The 22,270-nt window shown below is 43.2% G+C and overlaps 1 protein-coding gene across 1 annotated transcript in view; it reads right to left on the bottom strand.

The window, feature by feature from the left end:
• The window catches only part of PRELID2 (PRELI domain containing 2), a 180,910-nt gene that overhangs the window by 34,199 nt on the left and 124,441 nt on the right, over positions 1-22,270 (bottom strand). The window contains exon 4 of the mRNA XM_077473019.1: positions 17,407-17,567. Within this exon, the coding sequence (XP_077329145.1) occupies positions 17,407-17,567 (161 nt within the window). The remainder of the gene's footprint in view (positions 1-17,406; positions 17,568-22,270) is intronic.

Below are 22,270 nucleotides of genomic sequence, written 5' to 3'. Positions count from 1 at the left end.
ATTCTGCTACTCCTCACGAGTATGGCGATACCACGTGTGTGACGTTTACACAGCCTGGTCACAAAGAGGTCCAGCATGCAGGGAGCATTGTCAGGGGTTCTAGGAGCATAAATTACACCTCTAATTTTCTAACAACCTATTACATTTGTGAAGGACCTGGAGTACCAGGACGATCGGTGTGTGAGGCGGAAAGCCCGGTAACATCTCGTTACCGTGGTTTGTTGACATTCTGTGACCAGCTGTGATTGGACACAGCCGGTCACGTGGTAAAGGGAGAATTTCATTGCCTCTTTGCTGCGATCCGGGTTGGGTTGTGTCAGGGTGACAAGCCTCGTCTCTGATCGCGTGCCATTTCTAACTGTGCAATTAGGTCTAGCTCCTCCTTCAGGTTGGGTGGCCTATAACATACCCCCACTATTAATTTCCCATTTACTACTTCTCTTTGAAGTTCTACCGACACTGATTCTACCCCCCCCCTTCTTCCCATTCACAACATCCCTCCTCTCTACCACCCTTGCATCATTACTTGTAGACACCCCTCCCCCTCTTCTACCTCCCCATCCTTCTGATACAAGGAATACCCCTGGATATTTGCCAGTCAATCGTGTGAGCTGTCAAACCAAGTTTCAGTTATTCCCACAAAGTCCAAGTACCCCTCGTGCAATAGCAGCTCCAGTTCCTCTATTTTGTTAGCTAGGCTCCTAGCATTTGTGTATACACCTCTCAGTATTGTATGAGTGCATACTATTTCCTCATGTTTCCTCTGGCTTTGCTTTTGAATTGTCCACGCATTCAACCAGGGATTAGATGTTATGGCTGTATTATCACTGTCATCTCCACTATTACACTCTGTCCTTTGCTCACTGCTGGCCATTGCTTCCTTTGACCCCTCCCCCCAATACTTAGGTTAAAAGCTCCTCCAACTTTGTGGCCATCTTTCTGCCCAATAGAGCTGCACCATTCCCATTAAGGTGCAGCCTGTCCTTACTAAAGAGCCGGTAACAAACTGAGAAGTCAGTCCAGTTCTCCAGGAACCCAAACGCCTCTTACCTACCACCAGTTCTTCAGCCACTTGTTCAGTGCCCCAAGCTCTTTCTGCCTTTCTGGTGTGGCTCGAGGCACAGGTAGTATTTCTGAGAAAACTACCTTGGAGGTACTTCCTCAATCTATTCCCCAAGTCTCTGAAATTATTTATTTATTAGGACTCTACACCTTCCTTCACTTGGTCATGGTACCAAAGTGTACCATGACCGCTAGGTCCTCCCCAGCCCCGCCCAATAATCTGTCCACATGATCCGCGATGCGCCAAACCTGAGCGCCCAGTAAACCACATACCGGTCGCTGATCACGGTCTGACAGATTGCCCTCTCCGTCTTCTTAATAATGTACCAACTCAGGACTGGCATCCCTAGTGCTCTTCCCTCTACCCCTCATCCTGTCGCCCAGCTACCTACCTTTGGCTCCTGTGCCTCCATATCTCCCACCTCCTCTTCACTGGCCCCCTGCCAGCACCTGCTGAGTAATGTCCAAGCTCCGTGACGGCACATCCATTAAGGGCACACAGGCCACCCCCCTCTCTCCAGCCACCCCCCTCTATGACTAATGGATAGATTCATGCGTTGCGATTGGACACTTATCAGGAGAAGAGGAGGAGATGCATGGACACAGCTTGCTGCTGTCTGACCCGCTGCAAGGTCCCACAGCTCGCCGCCGTCACCCGCTGCCTGACTCGCCACCAGGAGAGGGTTAGTGCCGGGCAGACGAGCGTGCAAGGGGGGGGGGGGGGGTCACAGTGTCAACATTTGATAGGGCACAGTGGTAGCATTTGATGTGGCACAGTGAGGCTGCAACTGATTTTTTTTCCAGAATTTTGTCCAAGCTCCTTCCCAGGTTTGTGATGCTTCTCAGGTGTCACCACCTGATTCTCCAGAATCGGGCCTTTAAAAAAGGAAAAACTCGCTCATATCCCACACGACAGTATTCGCCCTCGATTGGCTTATCAAGGAACGCATACATGGAGCAGTCTGTGCACTGTGAGTGACATCACCAATCCTGTTGGACTTTTTACTCGCTATTCTAGTGAGGATAATAATGACAACTTGCTATTGGTACCCTATACTACTCCCAGCTCTCCCCAGGACACTCTTAGCACTCCCTGGCACTAAAGTTACTCCCAGCACCAAGGGCATGCCCAGGTGCTAAAAGGTACTCCCAGCACTAAAGGTACTTCCATGTACTCTATATAACCAGCAGCTGAAGACCAGGTGAGTTGCTGTCGAAGGAAGATACTTTGGCAATTAACCAACAGCTAGGCACAGAGCCCAGAGAAGAAAGGGCTGAGTCCAGCCCTGCACCGCCACTCCCGGGCTCCGGGACACCCGTCACCTCTGGGTCCCAGTGAAAGGGGTGCCACAATCCGCAGCTCCCACACATCAAGCTATCTCAGCTTCTGTGCCAAAAAATTTAACAGCACCACCTGCTGGTAACCAGACATGCGACTGGTGCAAGTGCAGTCAGTTCAGTCCCAAAGATTACCCTGTACCTCACATTTTGGCCCTCCTTGACCAGAATCTAGCTCTTCGCATCTTAGCTCTTGGCATCCTTTTTCAAATGCCTTTAGCTTTACACTTTTACTCAAGGTGTTTCTCATGTTAGGCCTCACCTGTGCTTCCCTATGACCTTAATTTGGTTCTCTCTGCCCTGCCGAAACCATCCTTTGAAACCATGAGGATTATTCTCTATAGAGTTTTGTCAGCAAAGCAACAGTTTTGGTAGCTATCACATCTGTCTCTGAACTGGGAGACCTTTCCTGTAAAGAGCTTTTTTGTTAATACGTCACAACAAGGATTACACCCAAGTACACCCTCTCTTCCAAAGGTGGTTTCAGCATTCCATCTCAATGAGGACACTGTTCTGCCATCCTTGTGCCCTGCTCTTAGCATCCAAAGGAAATCTTCTTTACATTGTCTGTACACAGTCAGAGCCATTAGACCTAAAAGCTATTGCCGAAAATATACACATTTTTCCCTTTCTCTTCTTTCCTCAGAACCTTGCACCCTGCTTCAAAATCCATTGTTGCATTGTTAGGAACTTGATTACAAGGGCCTGTGTTTTTAAACAAACAAGTCCTATTGCGCGGTTGCACACCCACGCCACAAAATCTGTTGGGAGTATCCTGAGCCTTTAGGAACCAAACCTCTGTTGCCCAACTGTGTAAGGTTGCCACTTGGTCTTCGCTTCATAATTTCTCAAATGTTTTACCAGGTGGACATTCAAACTTCTGCGGATACAGCTTTCAGCGCCAAAGTTCTTACAGTTGCACTCTAAACTTGGGTCTTTAACAGCTGCTGTGTTTTGGGCCTGTTGGCACAGTTCCATTTGCCGAGTCATTGACCACAATTGTGTTCATTGCTTGGAGACATGCCATGGTGTATGATTAAGTTCCCTTTGTCCTGTACATTAAGATTAAGAGACTAAAGTGGTTATAAAGGCTAAACCTTTTTTTTTACCTGGGGGGGGGGGGGGGGGTGGGGAGGGAGGTCCAGCCAAAGCTTGTTTGACTGTACTTCTCCTATGGATCACATGAGTACAGTTCGTTTTGCACTCCTGCGACACCTTTTCAGCAGAGATGGGGTTGAAGTCTGCTCTCTGCAGACGTCACTGATTTGAGTCCAGGCACCGCGTCATCCCAACCACGGAGTCTGGATTCGCCAGGTTCCTGGACTGACATCTGGCTCGGCCTCTCAGTGAGCCTCTTGCTTTAAATTCACTTTAACAAGAATGTTTGCTTACCTGTATATTTCAGATCTTAGCGTACAGTACGGGACACAGGCCACCCTCCCTAAACACTCCTCGTTACTCACAAAACTAAGGCCTCATGGAGTGGGGTAGGGCTATAGGGGAGATGATCCAGTGGCAGGTCCTTAAAAAGGTTGCCAGTGTCCAATCATCTCAAGGTATTGACCTTTAAACCCTATGGTGCATGAATAAGCCGTTTCCTGTTGTGTAGTCCAAGATCTAGAATTTACAGTTAAGGCAAAAATTCTGCGTTTTTGCTGGTTTTTTTTTTACTTTTTTTAACACACATTTATGTATAAAGAACTTTTTCATTTGTAAATAGGCTCATCACACTTTGTAGAATAAACAAAAAAGTGTGCCATAATAAACACCACAAGTTACAAAATTATCAGGCCATTAACATCAGTAACATACAGTCATCCGAAACATTAAGTACATACCAAAGGAAATTGTTGACATTACCAATATATTTGAACAGGCTTTATTCAAGCAGCACCTACCAATAAAGGTGGTACACTTGAATAGGAGCACAACGCAAAAAAATAAAAAATTGCCTTTCTAATAATTGAGATAAAATATAATTTATATACACTGTATTTATCAGCATATAATACTTGCCAGCGTACAACATGCACCCCAAGTTTAGGAGGGAATTTTAAGGAAAAAAACAACAACTTACATTTCAATGCCCATCAATGCAGCATCAGTGTAATTTGCAGCCTTGCATTGCAGCCTTGTCAGTGTCGTTCTGGGCTTGCCATTTAAAAAAGGTCTAGAGACATGCTTAGCCAGTCCATCACCTTTACCCTCACCTTCTTTAGCAAGGCAGTGGTCGTCTTGGAGGTGTGTTTGGGGTCCTTATGTTGGAATACTGCCCTGCGGCCCAGTCTCTGAAGGGAGGGATCATGCTCTTCTTCAGTATGTCACAGTACAAGTTGGCATTCATTGTTCCCTCAATCAACTGTAGCTCCCCAGTGCCAGCAGCACTCATGCAGCCCCAGACCAGGACACAACTGTAGGCAAGACACAGTTGTCTGTACTTCTCATTTGGTTGCATCCACACACGCTTGACACCATCTTATCAGACCACAGGACATGATTCCAGTAATCCGTGTCTTTAGTCTGCTTGTCTTCAGCAAACTGTTTGCGGGCCTTGTGCATCATCTTTAGAAGAGGCATCCTTCCGGGATGACAGCCATGCAGACCAATCTGATGCAGTGTGCGGCATATGGTCTGAGCACTGGCAAGCAGACCCCACCCACCCCTTTAATCTCTCATACGGCTATTTCTCAAAGACAACTTCTGGATATGACGCTGAGCACATGCACTCAACTTCTTTGGTCGACCATGGCAAGGCCTCTTCTGAGTGTAGCCTGTCCTGTTAAACCACTGTAGGGTCTTGGCCACCGTGCTGCAGCTCAGTTTCAGGGTCTTAGCAATCTTCTTGTAGCTTAGGCCATCTTTATGTAGAGCAAGAATTCTTTTTTTAAGATCCTCAGAGTTCTTTGCCATGAGGTGCCATGTTGAACTTCCAGTGACCAGTATGAGCGGGGGAGCGATAACACCATATTTAACACATCTGCTCCCCATTCACACCCGAGACCTCGTAACACTAACAAGTCACATGACGCCAGGGAGGGAAAATGGCTAATTGGACCCAATTTAGATATTTTCACTTAGGGGTGTACTCAATTTTGTTGCCAATGGTTTAGAGATTAATGGTGTGTTGAGTTGTTTTGATGGGACAGCAAATTTACACTGTTACAAGCTGTGCACTCTCTACTTTACATTGTAGCAAAGTGTCATTTCCTCAGTGTCACATGAAAAGAGAATAAAATATTTATTTTATAATAAAATAAATATATTTTTATTTATTGTATTCACTTTTGTGAGGTACTGTATATAATATATATATCAATCACACAAAAATTTGTTGTTACATACATTTTATAGGACAGCACAGTTATTGTGTGTAACTAGTCATGAATACAAAGAGGTGTTAGTATCTCTTTAAATATTTATGATACGTTTAGAAGTGGACCGATTTTTTCAACAAGCTTCAATTCTGCTTGTTGATTTTTGTGCCTTGTAACATTCAGTGATTGCCATGGTAATTGTAAAGGAAGAAACCAAGGTAACTATAAAAAGCCTATAAAATTACATTGTCCCAAGTTGTGATTTTATGTCTAGTAAATGACCATTGTTACATAAACATTATCATCACAAGCAGTTCTATCCAGCAGCGACTATGATATAGTCATGTAAAATGATGCATTGATACCTATAATTTTATGGATTAGGAGTAGAATTCTGCAATCAATATGACTTAAGAACCAACCTAAATACATAGAAGATTGACAACATTCACACTAGGTTAAAAAAAAAAGTCAAATTGCTGGTAAAATCAACATATATTAGATGAAAGTAGTTCACATGCAAATGAGAAAAAACAGTGAAGCAGGTATGCCAGTAAACAACGTTGGTTGTAAAGTCAGAAGGTTTCTTTATCTTAAGGTATGCTATGCCTTAAGGTAAAAACCCTTCTGTGTGCAGCAGCCCCCCTAATACTTACCTGAGCCCCATCTTGATCCAGTGATGTTGCAGGAGAGACTTGGCTGCCAAGGTCTTTCCCTTCCCATTGGCTAAGATGACAGCATGGCGCCACTGGCTCCCGCTACTGTCAAAGTCCATGAGCCAGTGAGGAGAAAGAGGGATGGGATTTTTTTTTTTACCAAAAATATGTAGAAGAATGCATATTGGCCTAAACTGAGGAAGATTTTCTCTTTTTTTTTTGGGGGGGGGGGGGATATTTATTAAAGCAAAAAGTAAAAAATATTGCTTTTATTTTTGAAATGGTTGCTCTTTTTTTCTAAAATTATCGGTCCTGGCACATCATTTCGACAACAAGAAAAGTAAAGCTTCTCATTGGGTAGCGTTTAAAGGCCAAGAACAGATATTAGAGTTGTTACTCTACTGTACTCAGGGAATGACAGTTCAAATCTATATCAAAGTGGCAAATGCCTAAATATAGTGTCATTTGTGAAGACGGTAGTCCTTCATAAATGTAACAGTCTGGCAGATGTAATAAGGTGGAATAAGTAATAGTAATGTTCATCATACAACAAATTCTATTGTCTCCACAAACATGGCCACTTCCAGTGTAGGCAGATATAATGAAGTTTTTGTAAGCTGAACTACATTTTTCAATGTATACCAATGCAATGCTTTGGAGTGAACTAGGAACTGTGACATTTGGAGGTTAATGGCTCAGTGTTAAAAGTGTTTTTTTGCAGAGTCCCTGCCAGTCTGAACTGAAGGCTTGTCAGTCTACTTTTATCAAACAAAATCAAAGTTCAACAGAAACAGTTGCCCACACAGGATTTTCACCATGGAATCAGGTAATTTAAACAATGCCAATCTACCCGACTCTCTTCAGCAGCACTGCGGTTTAAGCCTCAAAGCTACCTACATGGGGTGTCGTCAAAGCAATGCTTTGACAGCACCCATGTATTCCTTTGTCCCTTTCTCAGCTCATCCAGCACTCTTGGTTCTCTTGATTCACTCTCAGTCTTCAAAGAATGCTTAACCACCTCAATACTGGACACTCACCTCTTTCCTGCCCTGGCCAATTTTCAGCTTTCAGCTCTGTCGCACTTTGAATGACTTTTCATGATTTATCTATCTTTTTTTTTTTTTTTAGCAAAAGAATAACATTGATAGTCACTGACAGGTGGCACTCATGGTCACCAAATGGCACTGATGAGGCTACATTGTTAACCAGGGCACTGATGAATAGTCCTGATTATCAGTGTAAATGCCCCTGTCACCACAGGAAAGCCAGTTATGGGCTTTCCTTTCCTCGGACACTGACAGCGCTAAAGAAATGTCAATAACCAGCATTTGTTTACATGTGATCAGCTGTGATTGAATACAGCTGATCATATGGTAAAGAGAATACGCCAACAGCTCTTTATCCCAATCGATGATGAGCTGTGTCCGTGGGAACACTATGCGGCAAGAATGGCAGGGCATCATGTGATGTCCTCTCAGAACAATAGCGGTCCCAGCCGCCCGATGGTCATTCTTCAGTATGGTGGGTGAGAAGCAGTTAAAAACAACTCAACTCTTTCAACCTTATTGACAAGGAATCACTCCTCTCCAGCATGGAGCACTATCTCATGAGTGGAGCACACCTGTCTCCTAACGGAAGCTCTCAGCTTAAGGCCAGGTTCACACTGGTACAACACGACAGTTGTACGACTGTGGATCCGACTTTGTCCTGCAACTTGAAGTCCGACATCCATCAGACTCCAATGAACGGGTATCAGACTGTGTCTGGTATGAATATTTAGGGGAAACTCAATGCCAAATAAAAAATATAAAAGAAAAAAAGAAAAACAGCATGGGTTTCCCCCTCCAAGACCATACCAGACCCTTCAGTCTGGCATGGCTTTTAAGGGGAACCCCCACACCGAAAAAAAAGGAGTGGGATCCCCCCAAAATCCATACATGACCGAGCGAGACCAAAGGGCCTGGTATGGTCTTGGAGAGGCAACCTATGCTGTTTTTTTTATTTTGGCGTGGTGTCCCCCTTAAAAATCTTCAGAGCACAAGTCGCATGCCAATGTCGGATCAGTTAATAATGCGATCCGACTTTAGTGATATTTAATGTGCTGAAGTAGGATCAAAGTCAGACCAAAGCAGTGCAGGGAGCATTTTCAAAGTCGGACCAGTTAAAATGGCTCTCATAGGGAAACTTAGTCAGGTCCTTCATTCTAAAGAGTGCATACCTGCACCACTGCTTGCTGGTCTACAAGACCTAAAACACTAGGTTGGCGACTTCTTCCCACCCAAGACTCTTGAAGTCTTCAAACTCTGGAACCTAATCTTAGTATACCAAAACCCGGGAAAAGCAGTTCGAAAAAAAAAATAAAAAACGACTCCTATGCTCGTAAAATCGACAACTCCAGTGCCCTGTACTCTGCATACGTGTGAACAGCACATAGACCTTGAGATGACCCTAGGTTGATCAACTTATCAACCCAACTTACTGACTGACCCATAAAGCACAACAACATTAAATAAACTTACAGGGTGGCAAGAGAGACCACATTCTTTTTGCAGCAATACTCTCCTCATTTTTTCGCGCTTAACTGACATCCAGCATTACTGCTATCCATGTTCTTTTATTGGTATATTCTCTTTTCTTTTGCAGGCAGCTTCATCTATCCAGACTTTTAGCCATAAGATTCTGCAGAAATTACAGCCCTTCTGGAAATCTGTGCCATGACTTCTTCTTGAGCATCAAGACAGGAAAGTAGGGCAGAAGGCAAGGTTTGTAAGTGTTCCACCAGAACTCAGTCCATAAAAGTAGGTTCTTGTTGATTTTTAATTTTCCTAGTCCAATTAGATGTTTCTCAGAACAGATAATCACAGCAATTAACTGGTTGCAGGACTGGATTTGCAAGAGAAAAAAAGAAGAAGAGCGTCTCAAATTTTCTGTCTGCAGAATCCTTAAAGGCTGTAGTAGGAAGGAGCATCTGCTATAGGAGCAGAAAGTTGTTGTTTTTTTAGGACGGAGATGGCAGGGTCTACTCTACCACCAGAACTGTCCACTTTTTTGTGATTTTTTTTCCACTGCATATAGATCAGTAATGATTGAAAGTGGAGTGAAAACCTTTGCAGGAGAACCCCGATCATCATACATTTCCCATTCTATTTGTTCATAAATGGGAAATATATTTTTAGACTTTGGAGGGCTCCTAGTACCTAGAAGGGCATAGTAATCCAGCACATGTGAGCATGTCTACACTGGCAAGCATTTTGTGTTTGACAATAGTGTCAGGTGTATAGGAGCCTTCGTCTAGTACAGTCACCAGGTCTTTTTTATTCATTTATTCACCTCCGTTTCTGTTATAACCACTTTAACTGCTTAAGGACCAGCTGCAATTCCCTGCATGAAGGTAAAAATTTTTTTTTATAGCTTGCTGTGTGCCCCCCCCCCCCCCCAAAACATACCCAAGTCCTTAATCAAGAGCTATGTTATGACTGAATCTCTTCTCTCCTCTCTTTCTCTTCAGACAGGGACTTGGGCAAGAACAGCCATTGCCTCCTGCTGCTGTCAATCAAATGCTAAGAGGAAGTGGGGGAAGAGGCCAAGCTGCACTGTTTATGGAGCGTAGCTCTATAAAACACACACAGCTCGGGAGCGAGCACACACACATATGTGCCCCATAGCAAGAACACCTGAATTCTAATTTTCATATTTGGCAATGAAAAAACAAACAAAGAAAGTCAAATCACATATTACCAAAAGATCTCATTTATTGGGCATTTGCCAGTCTTCAATCATTTTGTATATAAAAACGCTTTTTGAAGATGTAGCAAAATATTCCTCCCATTTCTTTTCATCCTCCTGATTTGTTCAGTTACTGTAGCAGGTACCCTGAAGAAAGATGCATGCTACATCTTCTAAATCAGGGATCCTCAAACTATGGCGCTCCAGCTGTTGTGGAACTACAGATCCCATAAGGTATTGTAAAACTCTGACATTCACAAACATGACTAGACATGATGGGATTTGTAGTTCCTGAACAACTGGAGGGCCATAGTTTGAAGACCCCTGTTCTAAATTCTACCGATTCAGGCACAATGTGATATTTCTGCTGGTTTCCCCATCGCATATGTGGTTTATGTGGGAACACATTACCCATATTTTTTTACTACTAACCAACTAAAGGTTTAATTTAGATAGTATACCTCCAGCTCTGCTTTCATTTTTGTTACATGTGGTGAGGCCTCTAAAAGTCTGTATCCTATGCACAAAATTTCTCAAGAGGCAAGACAAGAGCAATTGAGGTTCAAATGCTACATAGTGCTTACAGAAGAAAGCCTTATAACGCAATGCAACTAAACTGCCACGGAAACTATTATTAGTTTCATTAAATGCAATTCCACCTTTATTAATACCCTTTAACTGTACAAGCTTTAATATAACCAACTCTGGCAGGGGAAAAAGGAACATTCCGATTATCGATTTCCTATCAGTGTTTCCCAGCATTGTTCCTCAGAAGCACTTTCCTTCTCTGAAAAGCATTTGGCCTGAGATGCATCTAAGCATGACAACAATATATTCTGTAGCAAGAACTTTATGAAAAAAGGGATTGACAGAATAATATGATGTCTAATTGTTGCCCTATGGGCAGTCACCAGAACTACACTGCGAGGTTGTGCTCAAACGTTTTCACACCCTGACAAAAATTTGGACATTTTGGTGACTAATCATGCCAAATTATTATTTTTTTCTTAAGGATATCAATCACATAAAGCCATTTATCACATCTTTTTTGGCTCCTTTTAAAATCATAATTACAGATATCACCCAAATGGCCCTGATTAAAAAAAGTTTACATACTCTGGAATGTTTGGCCTTGGAACAGACACAGAAGGTGGCACACAGGTTAAATGGCAATTAAAAGGTTAATTTCTCACATTTGTGGCTTTTCAAATTACAATTCGTGCCTGTGTATAAATAGTCAATGCGTTTGTTAGCTCTCACATGGATGTGCCAAGCAGGCGAGACACTGAGCCACGAGGAGGTAGAAAAGAACAGAACAGTCAAAAGACCTGCGTAACAAAGTAATGGAACTTTATAAAGATGGAGAAGGATATAAAAAGATACCCAAAGCTTTAAATATGCCAGTCAGTACTGTTCAATCCTTTATTAACCGGTTCCCAACCAGCTCACGCAGATATACTGCGGCAGAATGGCTCTCCTGGGCAAAACCCCATATAGGTACGTCCTTCCCCTTTTTGGCAACCAGAGGGCCACAGGGCGGGGGACCCGATGAGTGTGGCCAGTGGTCGCGATTGCCGTTGGCCACGCGCGATCGTCAGCATGGGGATTTGGGTGTGTAAACACACAAATCCCTGTGCTGCCAGAGGACTCAGTCCTATCCCCATAGGGTTAGAACACACTGAGGGAACACACATTTAAAGCCTTGATCGCACCCTAGTGTTAACCCCTTCCCTGCCAGTGACATTTAAAAAATAATCAGTGCATTTTTATAGTATAATTGTCAATAGTCCCAAAAAATGTGTCAAAAGTGTCTGATCTGTCCGTGGCAATACAGCTAAAAATTGCAGATCACCACCATTACTAGTAAAGAAAAAAATATATAATATAATAAAAATAATGCCATAAAAATGCTATAAATCTTTCCCATAGTTTGGTTTGCACAATCAATATACGCTTATTGCGATTTTTGTTACCAAAAATATGTAGAAGAATACATATTGGCCTAAACTGATGAAGAAATTTGTTTTTTAAAACAATTTGGGGTATATTTTTTATAGCAAAAAAAAAAAATTGTTGTTTTCTCAAAATGTACACTTTTTTTTTCTTTATAGTGCAAAAAACTGAGGAAAAAATGTTTTAAATATTTTTTGGGGATATTATAGCAAAAAGTAAATAATGCTTTTTTTTTTTTTTCAAAATTGTTGCCATTTGTTTGTTTATAGCGCAAAAAATTAAAACCGCAAAGGTGATGAAATACCACCAAAAAAAAGCTCTATTTGTGGGAAAAAGAGGATGTCAATTTTGTTTGGGAGCCTTCTCTGTAGTCGAGTGAAACTTTTTACTGCCCCAGCATGGCCAGGAGTGCTTTGTACTTGTGCCTGGGCATCATGCACTGGGCATGGCTAAAGAGAGACCAAAGACACTATTTTTATGGATGGGTCTGCTGCATGTGCAAATTTTAAAATATGCCAGAGTACAACAGGGACATAAAAGTGTCTGGCTGTGCAGCAGTACCTTTGGAAGACAGATAGTTGCCCCCCTGTAATAAAAGATGCCTGAACAAGGACCAGTATTACCAGGTATTATTTAGATTAAAGCTCTAGATCTTTTGAAATTACATGAATAAGTAGGGACAATCTTGCAGGGGGTGAAAACATGAATGCAATGCTTGTTAATGAGATTTCCATTATTCTTCAGGACTCTTGCCCAACAATCACTGATTGAAAAGGAGTCTGGCGAAAAAATGTTGGCCAAATATTGTCTTCATTCAGTCAGATGCAGCCGCTGTTCAGGTAATCTAAGCCCTTGTACACACGGTCGGAGAATCCGTCGGAGCGCGTCCTACCGGATAATCCGACTGTGTGTGGTATGCAGCGGACTGATTCCGTCGGAATATCCGTCGGACCCAATTTTCCAACATGTTGGAAATATTTCCCGTCCAACTGGGCCGGTCGGACATACTCCAATCATGCGTAGCGAATTTTGATCGGACCAAGTGCCACGCATGCTCAGATCAAATTCCTACATCAAAGCTATTGGCTACTAGCCTGAATGTAGTCCCATCGTAACGAAATTACGTCATCAGGTTCTGAAAGATCGGATTTTTAGACAACTTAGTCCGACCGTGTGTATGCAATAGTTTCGGACAAGATCCGACGGACAAAATCCAACGGATTTGGTTGTCGAAATCTCCGACCGTGTGTACAGGGGCTAACAGAATTCTCTGACTGTCCTAATACAATAGTCACAACGGGAGATTCATCCATCTGGAGGCTGAATGAAAATAATCTGTGTGTGCAGTTTCTAAAAATTATGGGAGCTCTGACTTCCATCCCTAAATACCGCTAGTTTTAGCTATGTGTAATTTCTCACTCTCTTGGAACCGAGCCATGGGGGAGGAACCCAGTCCATTCTCTTTTTTTTTTTTTTTACTTGTCTTTCTCTCTCCTTTTTACTTTGTAGTCTTCTCCACCTCTGCCCTTTCCTTCCTCCCGCCCTCTCCTCTCATAAATTTTTCCTTCCCAATCTCTCTCCTCTACACAGGGTCGGTGCTACCACTAAGCGAACTGGGCAGCCACCTGGGTGCACTGCCACCTAGGGAGCAGAAATGTGCCACATTCCTCTCCTGTCACCACATCCCTGGTGGATGTTACCGATAGAATCGCCACACACACACACACACACACACACGTGCACCTGAGCACAGCGGAAGTGAGCTGAGATCCCGGCATTAGACAAGGTCATTCACTGGATGATGGCGATTGCTGGTTCGCTGCAGCTGAAAATCCCTGACGAGCTCTGCTGTCAGGTGGAACCATGGAAGCACTGAGCCGGGTGGTGGGACTGAGTGGGGACTGACAGACCAGGTAACCCAACCATGCGCTACTTGCTGTGTCTGGCAAGGCTGCTCAGGTACGTTCAATGAGGTGGTAACATTCATCACAGGGGGTATAGTCTATACAGGGCAGTGTGTGTAGGAAGGGGGTGTAGGGTTAAAAAGGGGGCAGTGTGTGTAAAGGAAGGGGGTGTAGGGTTAAAGGGGGCAGTGTGTATAGGAAGGGGGTGCAGGACTAAAGAGTGTAGCATTAAAGGGGGACAATGTGTGCAGGAAGCAGGGGTGTGCACACAGGAAGGGGGTGTAGTATTAAAGGGGGCAGTGTATCTAGGGGAGTGTTTTCTGGCTTTTCTTGTGGGGGGTTGCAAGTAGCTGCTCTTGCCTAGGGCACAAAATAGTCTAGCTCTGAACCTGCCTCTACCCCTTTACCAATGACCAGTGTAGCAAACCATGTGGAACGACCGATTACTTATTGGGCATTTTGGCCCCAGACATTAAGCCACGGTTTCCTGTCCTTAGCATCTTTACTTTTGTTTTTGTATGTGTGCATTGAACCTGTGCCCCTGTGTGACCTCCATTTTTCTTTTTTAAATCTTAATTAAAAAAAAAAAAAAAAAATACAAAAACTATTGAAACTAAAATTAAAAATTCACATCCCAACACTTGTGTGAAATGTAGAGGTCGACCGATATATCGGCCGATATTTGCCGTTTTTTAAATAATCGGCATCGGCCGATTCTGCTGATAAAAAGCCGATTCTACAGCGGGACTTTGAAAGAAGTCAGTGTGAGTTGCTGAGTTGTCATAGCAACACTTTCCTCCTCTCTGGGCAGACTGCCAAGAAAAGAACTAAATGTTACAATGTTTACACTGAATGAATGAAGTCATCTCTGTGTAGAAGTTCTCAGTTTAACCATTTAAATACTTTTCTTACACTTGTTGCTTACAAGTAAAAATCCTGTATTTTCTGCCAGAAAATCACTTAGACCCCCAAAAATTATATATATTTTTTTTAGCAGAGATCCTAGGGAATAAAATAGCGGTTGTTGCAATATTTTATGTCACACGGCATTTGCACAGAGGTCTTTCAAATGCATTTTTTTGGGAAAAAAATACACCATTTAAAAAATAAAAATAAAATAAAAACAGTAAAGTTAGTCCATTTTTTTTTTTTTTGTCAAAGTTTTGACTACCGGTTTTTATTTAATATATAGGTTTTTTTTTTTTTTTTAATCTAGATCATACATACAAGTAAACTGATTGGAGGTTTGTTTTGTTTAATAAATGTTTAAGTGTAAGAAATTTTCTGTATCACTAATGAAGGCTGCTTTCACACTGGAGCGGGCAGGCGTTGATGGTAAAACGCAAGTTTTAGCGGCGCTTTACCATCATTTTAGCTGTGCTATTTGGCTGCTAGTGGGGCACATATAACCCAGCTAGCGGCCAAGGAAGAGGTTAAATGCGCCCATGAAGCACCGCTTCGGCAGTGGTGCCCATTCATATCAATGGGCAGGAGTGGTGGAGGAGCGGTATACACCACTCCAAACGTGCTGCTTGGAGGACTTTTTTTTTTAAGATCCTGCCAGCGCATCGCCTCAGTGTGAAAGCACTCTGTCTTTCACGCAGACTGCAGGGGAGCCATTTTGCAGGCACTTTACAGGCGCTATTTTTAGCCCAAAAGCGCCTTAAAAAACGCCCCAGTGGGAAAGGTGTGTTAGATCAAGGGGGATTAAAAATAAATAAATAAAATAAAATAAAATCGGCCTAACATATCGGCCCCAAAAAATCGGCATTACCGTATATACTCGAGTATAGGCCGACCCGAGTATAAGCCGAGGCCCCCAATTTACCCCCAAAAAACTGGAAAACTTATTGACTCGTGTATAAGCCGAGGGTGAGACATGGCTGTCCATCCCTGTGTGTCCGTCCATCCCTGTGTGTGTGTCCGTCCATCCATCCCTGTGTGTGTGTCCATCCATCCATCCATCCCTGTGTGTGTATCCATCCATCCATCCATCCCTGTGTGTGTGTGTGTGTGTGTGTGTGTATCCATCCATCCATCCATCCCTGTGTGTGTGTGTGTGTATCCATCCATCCATCCATCCCTGTGTGTGTGTGTGTGTGTGTGTGTGTGTATCCATCCATCCATCCATCCATCCATCCGTGTGTGTGTGTGTGTGTGTGTGTGTGTGTGTGTGTGTGTGTGTGTGTGTGTGTGTGTGTGTGTGTGTGTGTGTGTGTGTGTGTGTGTGTGTGTGTGTCCGTGCAGCCTTGTGTGTGTGTCCAGCCTACCTGTGTCCCAAGCCTCCGTCCCGAGCCGCCGTCGTCCCGAGCCTCCTCCGTCCCGTGCCGTGCCTCCCCCGTGCCGTGCCTCCTCCGTCCCGTGCCGTGCCGTGCCTCCTCCGTCCCGTGCCGATGGATCGCCGCTCTTCTCGGCGGCCATTCTACAATTCAAAATTCCGCCTCCGCCTGTGATAGGCGGAACACTCAATTTCCCAGCAGCCTGTGTTCCGCCTATCACAGACATCCTCTCATACTCGTCCGTAGTATGAGAATGAGCGGATGTCCGTGATAGGCGGAACACTGACTGCTGGGAAATTCAGTGTTCCGCCTATCACAGGCGGAGGCGGAGAAGGAGGCGCGGCTTTTGAAAATTAATGTCCGCCGTCTGTCTGCTCGATACGCTGATCGAGCAGTCAGACAGAGGCGACTCGAGTATAAGCCGAGGGGGCACTTTCAGCCTCAAAAAAGAGGCTGAAAATCTCGGCTTATACTCGAGTATATACGGTATATATCGGCTATCGGCCACCATGATTTCTAAATATCGGCATCGGCCAGAGAAAAACCCATATCGGTCGACCTCTAGTGAAATGCATACAAAACAATGTATTTATTAAATAAGAATCCTGGAGTTCTACAGCCTTGGATAGAGTGGGGAAGGCTTAGAAGACCTGACAGTTTTTTTTTTTTTTTTTTTTTTTTTTTTACTGTGGTCTGTGTGTCCATTAGGGAAAATGTACAATTTACACATTCCAACCTTCCCCATTTGACTAAAAAGATGATGTTTTTGATATGGTCTCTGTTCCCACTGGAGAAGTTTCCCCAACCCTGTCACTGGGGCAGGAAGCAAGAGGTAATCTCTTCAATGTAGATACAGCTAGGAAAAAAACAACTTGGCAAGGGATCTTCCCATTTAACTGGGGCCAAACATCAAAACCAATTGAGTCTGGGATACAGTTACTAGCCATTTCCTAGGAAAAGTAATTTCCCTGCATATAATCGAATTTATTGTACAGCAATCTAACTAAAAGGACACCATTCATAGACTTGTTTCTTTAACCCTATATTAACTAATACATAGCCTCACAGCATATTTTAAATATATATATATATAATTTTTTTTATGTATATAGGAACCTTCAAGTACAGTACATATTTAACACGATACTAAGAGCTGTTATGACAGATCCCTTACCAGTTGGGATTCTCTTCACATTCCTTGTACATAGACTCCTCACTCATGGATGCATACTGGGACCATGTTAAACAGCGGCTCTTTAGAGTCATCACTCTTGCTTTCATATCCAGCCATGATTCTTCTTCCATGTATATATTTGCCACTTTTAGGATACTGCACTGTTTAGAACATAAAAATGCATATATGTAACAAGTCTTTAAAACTGGATGACATAAGTTATGACTTATTTAACTTCAATAAACAGTACTTTAAATGTTTAGATTTAATGTCAGTTTGGTAACCGATAGCAAGCAGATTGTACTTACCAAATAAGATTTGATGTGTTGATAATGACTTACAGTATAAAAAGACAACAGAGCATCATAAGCCCTGTACTGCATGCATTGGCCATACTACAAGCCATGTCAAAAAAAAAAAAAAGCAAAAAACATACATATCCATCAATCATGAATTACTGGATCATGAAATCCAACTCTTACTCCAAGCCAAATCAATGTTCTTATTGCCATTAGGCTTGGTTCATAATGCCAGGTTAATTAAATACTTTAACAAAAAAAATAAAATAAATGCAAATAACACATTATAGTTAAGGAAAACATACTGTAGATAGCTTACGGTGTCAGCACAGTATAGTATCAATCCTATAAATTAAAGTAACACAAAAGGCTTGCGTTTTATTTATTTTTCTTAAATAACAAACATGTTATACTTACCCGTTTTATGCAATGGTTTTTCACAGAGTAGCCCTGTTCCTCTTCTTGGGTCTCCCCCCTAGTGCTCTTGGCTCCAACCCCCCCCCCCCCCGGGCACTGATACATGCTCACTCCCGAGCCCTGCTCTAGAGGATCTGGAAACAAGGAAGGGTAGGTTGGTTTATCTAGAGCCTAGGATGCCCAGGATGCCCACATCCAGAGTCCTCTATGTCTGGTATATGAGATTGCACACAGCTGAAAGAAGAGAACATTTCCCCTAGCACAGGTGGAGGTGGCTGAGGTAATCTACCTGCCAAGTGTCCACACCTGGGATGTGGATTGGAAAAATTATTGGACAGCCAGTTTCGGTCAATGGGGGAAAAACGGGTTTATATCATTAAACACAGCCAAGCTTCTCATGCTCCTCTTGATGGTTGGCATTTGCCACTGTGGTGGTATTATTCGATTGCAACCCATTGTGGATATCTGTTTAGAAAGGGGGGTACATTGATGTAGAGATATTCTGATAGCTCTGAGCTCCAAGGTGATATTGGAGAGTTTGGCCTCCTCTCTTGACCATGTTCCTTGGACCATCAAGGATTGAGAGACTGCTCCCCTGGCTAACCAACTCTTCATGTCTAGTAAGAATCTTCCAATTGTAAGAAAGGAAGCAATTTATTTTTTGAAGGAAATAAAGAGCCTGCTTTTTCCCATGTGGATACGGTTATGGAGATTGAGCAAAGTCTGAGAGCTTATCCAGGGCTCTCATGGTAAACAGCAGTGGTATTTCTTTTGAATCTCAGTAAAGTATTGGCCTTGGAGAAGGAACTTTTCTTGGGATGTATCTAGAAGTGGACCCAAATACTTGGGGCCACTAGAAGGCTGTAAAGAAGACCTTTGAGACTGACCACTGAACCAGTGTTAGGACCTGGATTTGAACCTATGACCTCTGCTGCTACCCAAGATGCTGGATAGCTCCCTGCCTGATCTTTGAACAAAATACATTTTATCTTGGTTCTGATGAACCTTAAAGTGAATTCCACCCAAAAGGGGAACTACCGTTCGTACCCCTCCCCCTCCGGTGCCATAATTGCCACCTTTCGGGGGGGGGGGGGAGGGGGGGGGGCAGGACACCTGTCTTTCACGGGTATCCTGTTCCCACTTCCGGGAGCCTCAGCCGCAGGTATTGATGTCCCCACCTGGGCTCCCTCCTCCTTCCCAGGCCGCTGTGCCAGTAGGAGAAGGGAGTGGAGCCTCGCGCATAAGCAGTAGGGTTCCTGGCGTGAAAGCCGTAAAGCTTCACTTCTGGGTTCCCTTACTCGCAATGGAGTGGTGCCGACATTGCTGGAATCCAGCAATGTTACTCAACTATGCTTCTGCTTGATCCCAGCATGCAACCACTTGTTACCGACCTTTGTCTAGAGTACCGACTATGCTTCTGCATAAGCCCTACCTGCTAGATAGACTTTTGGATATTTCCTACAAGATATGAAGGGGATACACCCTTCAGGAGAAGGCTGTGTAGCTAATCTGTCCCTTGAGCTCTGAAAAGCAGGAAGCGTGCCAGGAGTTTTGTGAACATCTTGGGTGAAGGAATTTGCTGAGGGAGTTTACGCATAGGATACGACAAATACCTCAGTTGGGCTCTGGTACCATGGATGTGTTTTAGTAGAATCCCTTGAACCTGTGCTGTGGTGGTACTGGTAGAAACTACCACCCAGACCAAGAGGTGGTGTAGGGCCTTCTGCAAAGTTTTTAGATTACCTGAGGAGGTAGATTTTTAGTCTCCTATTTAGGAAATCTTTAAAACCACCTCTTAAATCCATATGTTTGGGGCACCTGTAATCCAGCATGATGCACACTGCAGCAGCTGTCCCTCAAATCCTTTAAGTGAGGGCACCCCTTCATTGCAAAGAGGGCTTGGTGGCTATTATGGGGTAGGCCTTGTGCCAGAATGAAGGGATGAACTTAGGTTTGGAAGTTGAAGCTGGGAGGAGCACAAAAGTGCTCTGCGTTCAGTGGCAGTAGAAGCAATGGAAGAGGAGGGTTTTGTTAGCTTTCTCTGAGGAAAGACTTTCACCTGTGACTTCTTCAATGAACTGATCAAGTACCTTAACAAACAGGTGTCTTACTTGAAAAGGCATTCGCGCAAGGCATCCTTTGCATGCAGGTTCAACTGTCCAAGCTTTTAGTCAGAGGATCCTGTGCATTTGAACAGAGATAAGAGTCATTAAGAATATTTGTCTCATGATGTGTTTGTTCCAGGCCATCTACGCAGAAAAGAAGAGTAGATGGAAGAAACTGAGATTACTCTTCAACTCCATAATCCTGAAAGAGAGTGATGTTGGTTATTCATAGTCCTGGCCCAGTTAGCTGCGATTTGACATACTGAAAATAGCAGCAAAAGCTGGTTGCATGGCTGGGCCTGCCAGAGTAAAGATCACTTAAGAGTCAATTTTTTGTGCACAGAATCTTTACAAGGCAGAATATCTGTAATAGGTACAGTGGGATGTTTGTTTAGGATGTCAATTACAGGAATAGCCAATTTCTTTGAAAACACTTTTACAACTGGATAGTTGTAGTTCAGAAAGATTTTTGAATGAGAAAAATTCTTTCAGGCGTTTCCCCAATCATCATAGACAGCCCATTCTATCTGTTTGAGAACAGGAAAGGTTTTGCATGGCTTAGTAGGTCTCTCTGTTCGCAAAGGGGTCTGGTGAGATGGAGGAGAGTTGACCTGTACAATGCCAAGGCTTTTGTTTATAGCGGCAACAAGCTTTTCATCATTAGAAAGCATATTGTGGGAAACTCCTTCAATGCAAGAACAGTATGTAGGGAGAGAAATCTTCTGCAGCTTCCTCAACAACTGCTTCAATACTGCCTTCATTGACCTCCAATTCAGCATCATTTAGGACCGGCATATCAGAGTCCAACTCCAGTTGAGGAAAGATGAGTAGGAGAACAGGCAGAACTTTTTTGGGCTCTGGATAAAGATGGTTAATTAGGGTCATAATCTTTTAAAGAAAATGTGATTAGATGCAGAAATTTCTGCTTTAGTCAAATAGGCCGCTTGTTGCATGGCTGAAATAGAGCTATAGAGCTGTATCTTGTGTTAAGACCAGTTCCTGCTCTGATGAAAGGGATATATTGTTATTGAGGCTGAATGTTGAGCAGCTCTTCGGCAGAGCAAATGTACACCTGCCATTTAGAACTTTCTACCTTTTGCCTGCTCTCAGTTATGGCTACAAGTGAGGGTATACTTTTGTGGGACAAAGCAAACAAAGAAGGTGTACCGGCCTTGTGCAATCCCATAAAATCTCTAATGAATAAAGAACTAAAACCAGACACCTGAAGAAAAGGACTTCGCCCTCGAAACGCATCAGCAGTGTCCCTGCGGATGGCCACGTTTCCTGTTACGGCACCTGAGAATGTATAGGTCTTCTTGCTTTGCTTTTTTTTCAGAGTTGGTTTCCCCAAACTGAAGTGGGCAGTAAGGCTGATCTAGCATGCAGCATGAAGAAGTCCAGTGATACCTGCTTTGAATGGAAAAGAGCAAAAAGTAGCCTATTTTGCAGCTTGCTTGTGGATCTGCACCCCAGAGGCCCCCCCCCCCCATATTAGTAGTTAGTAGCACTGACAAGAGAGTGATTTGTATTCTCTTGTGGGGTACTGTGTCGAAAGGGTGGGGTAAACCACCTGAGTACTTTATAAGAGCTCTAGGCAGAAATAGCCATTAACCACTTTCAGACCGGACCATTTTGCTGGTAAATGACCAGAGGTCTTTTTACACTTTGGCACTGCGCTGCTTTAACTGGTAATTGCGCGGTCATGCAATGTTGTACCCAAACGAAATTTGCGTCCTTTTCTTCCCACAAATAGAGCTTTCTTTTAAAGGTATTTGACTGACTCTGCGATTTTTATTTTTTGCGATATAAACGTAAAAAGACCGCAAATTTTGAAAAAAAAATGATATTTTCTACTTTTTGTTATTAGAAAAATCCAATAAACTCAATTTTAGTCATACATTTAGGCCAAAAATGTATTCAGCCACATGTCTTTGGTAAAAAAAAAAGTCAATAACTGTATATTTATTGGTTTGCGCAAAAGTTGTCACATCTACAAACTAAGGTAAGTTTTCTGGAATTTACGCAGCTTTTAGTTTACGACTG

Source organism: Lithobates pipiens, unplaced genomic scaffold, assembly GCF_037356315.1.
Source record: "Lithobates pipiens isolate NorthernLeopardFrog02 unplaced genomic scaffold, aLitPip1_a1.2 Scaffold_8, whole genome shotgun sequence".
NCBI classification, from domain to species: Eukaryota; Metazoa; Chordata; class Amphibia; order Anura; family Ranidae; genus Lithobates; species Lithobates pipiens.
The sequence above is the reverse complement of the archived record's forward strand: the minus strand, read 5'-3'. Positions and strand labels throughout refer to the sequence as shown.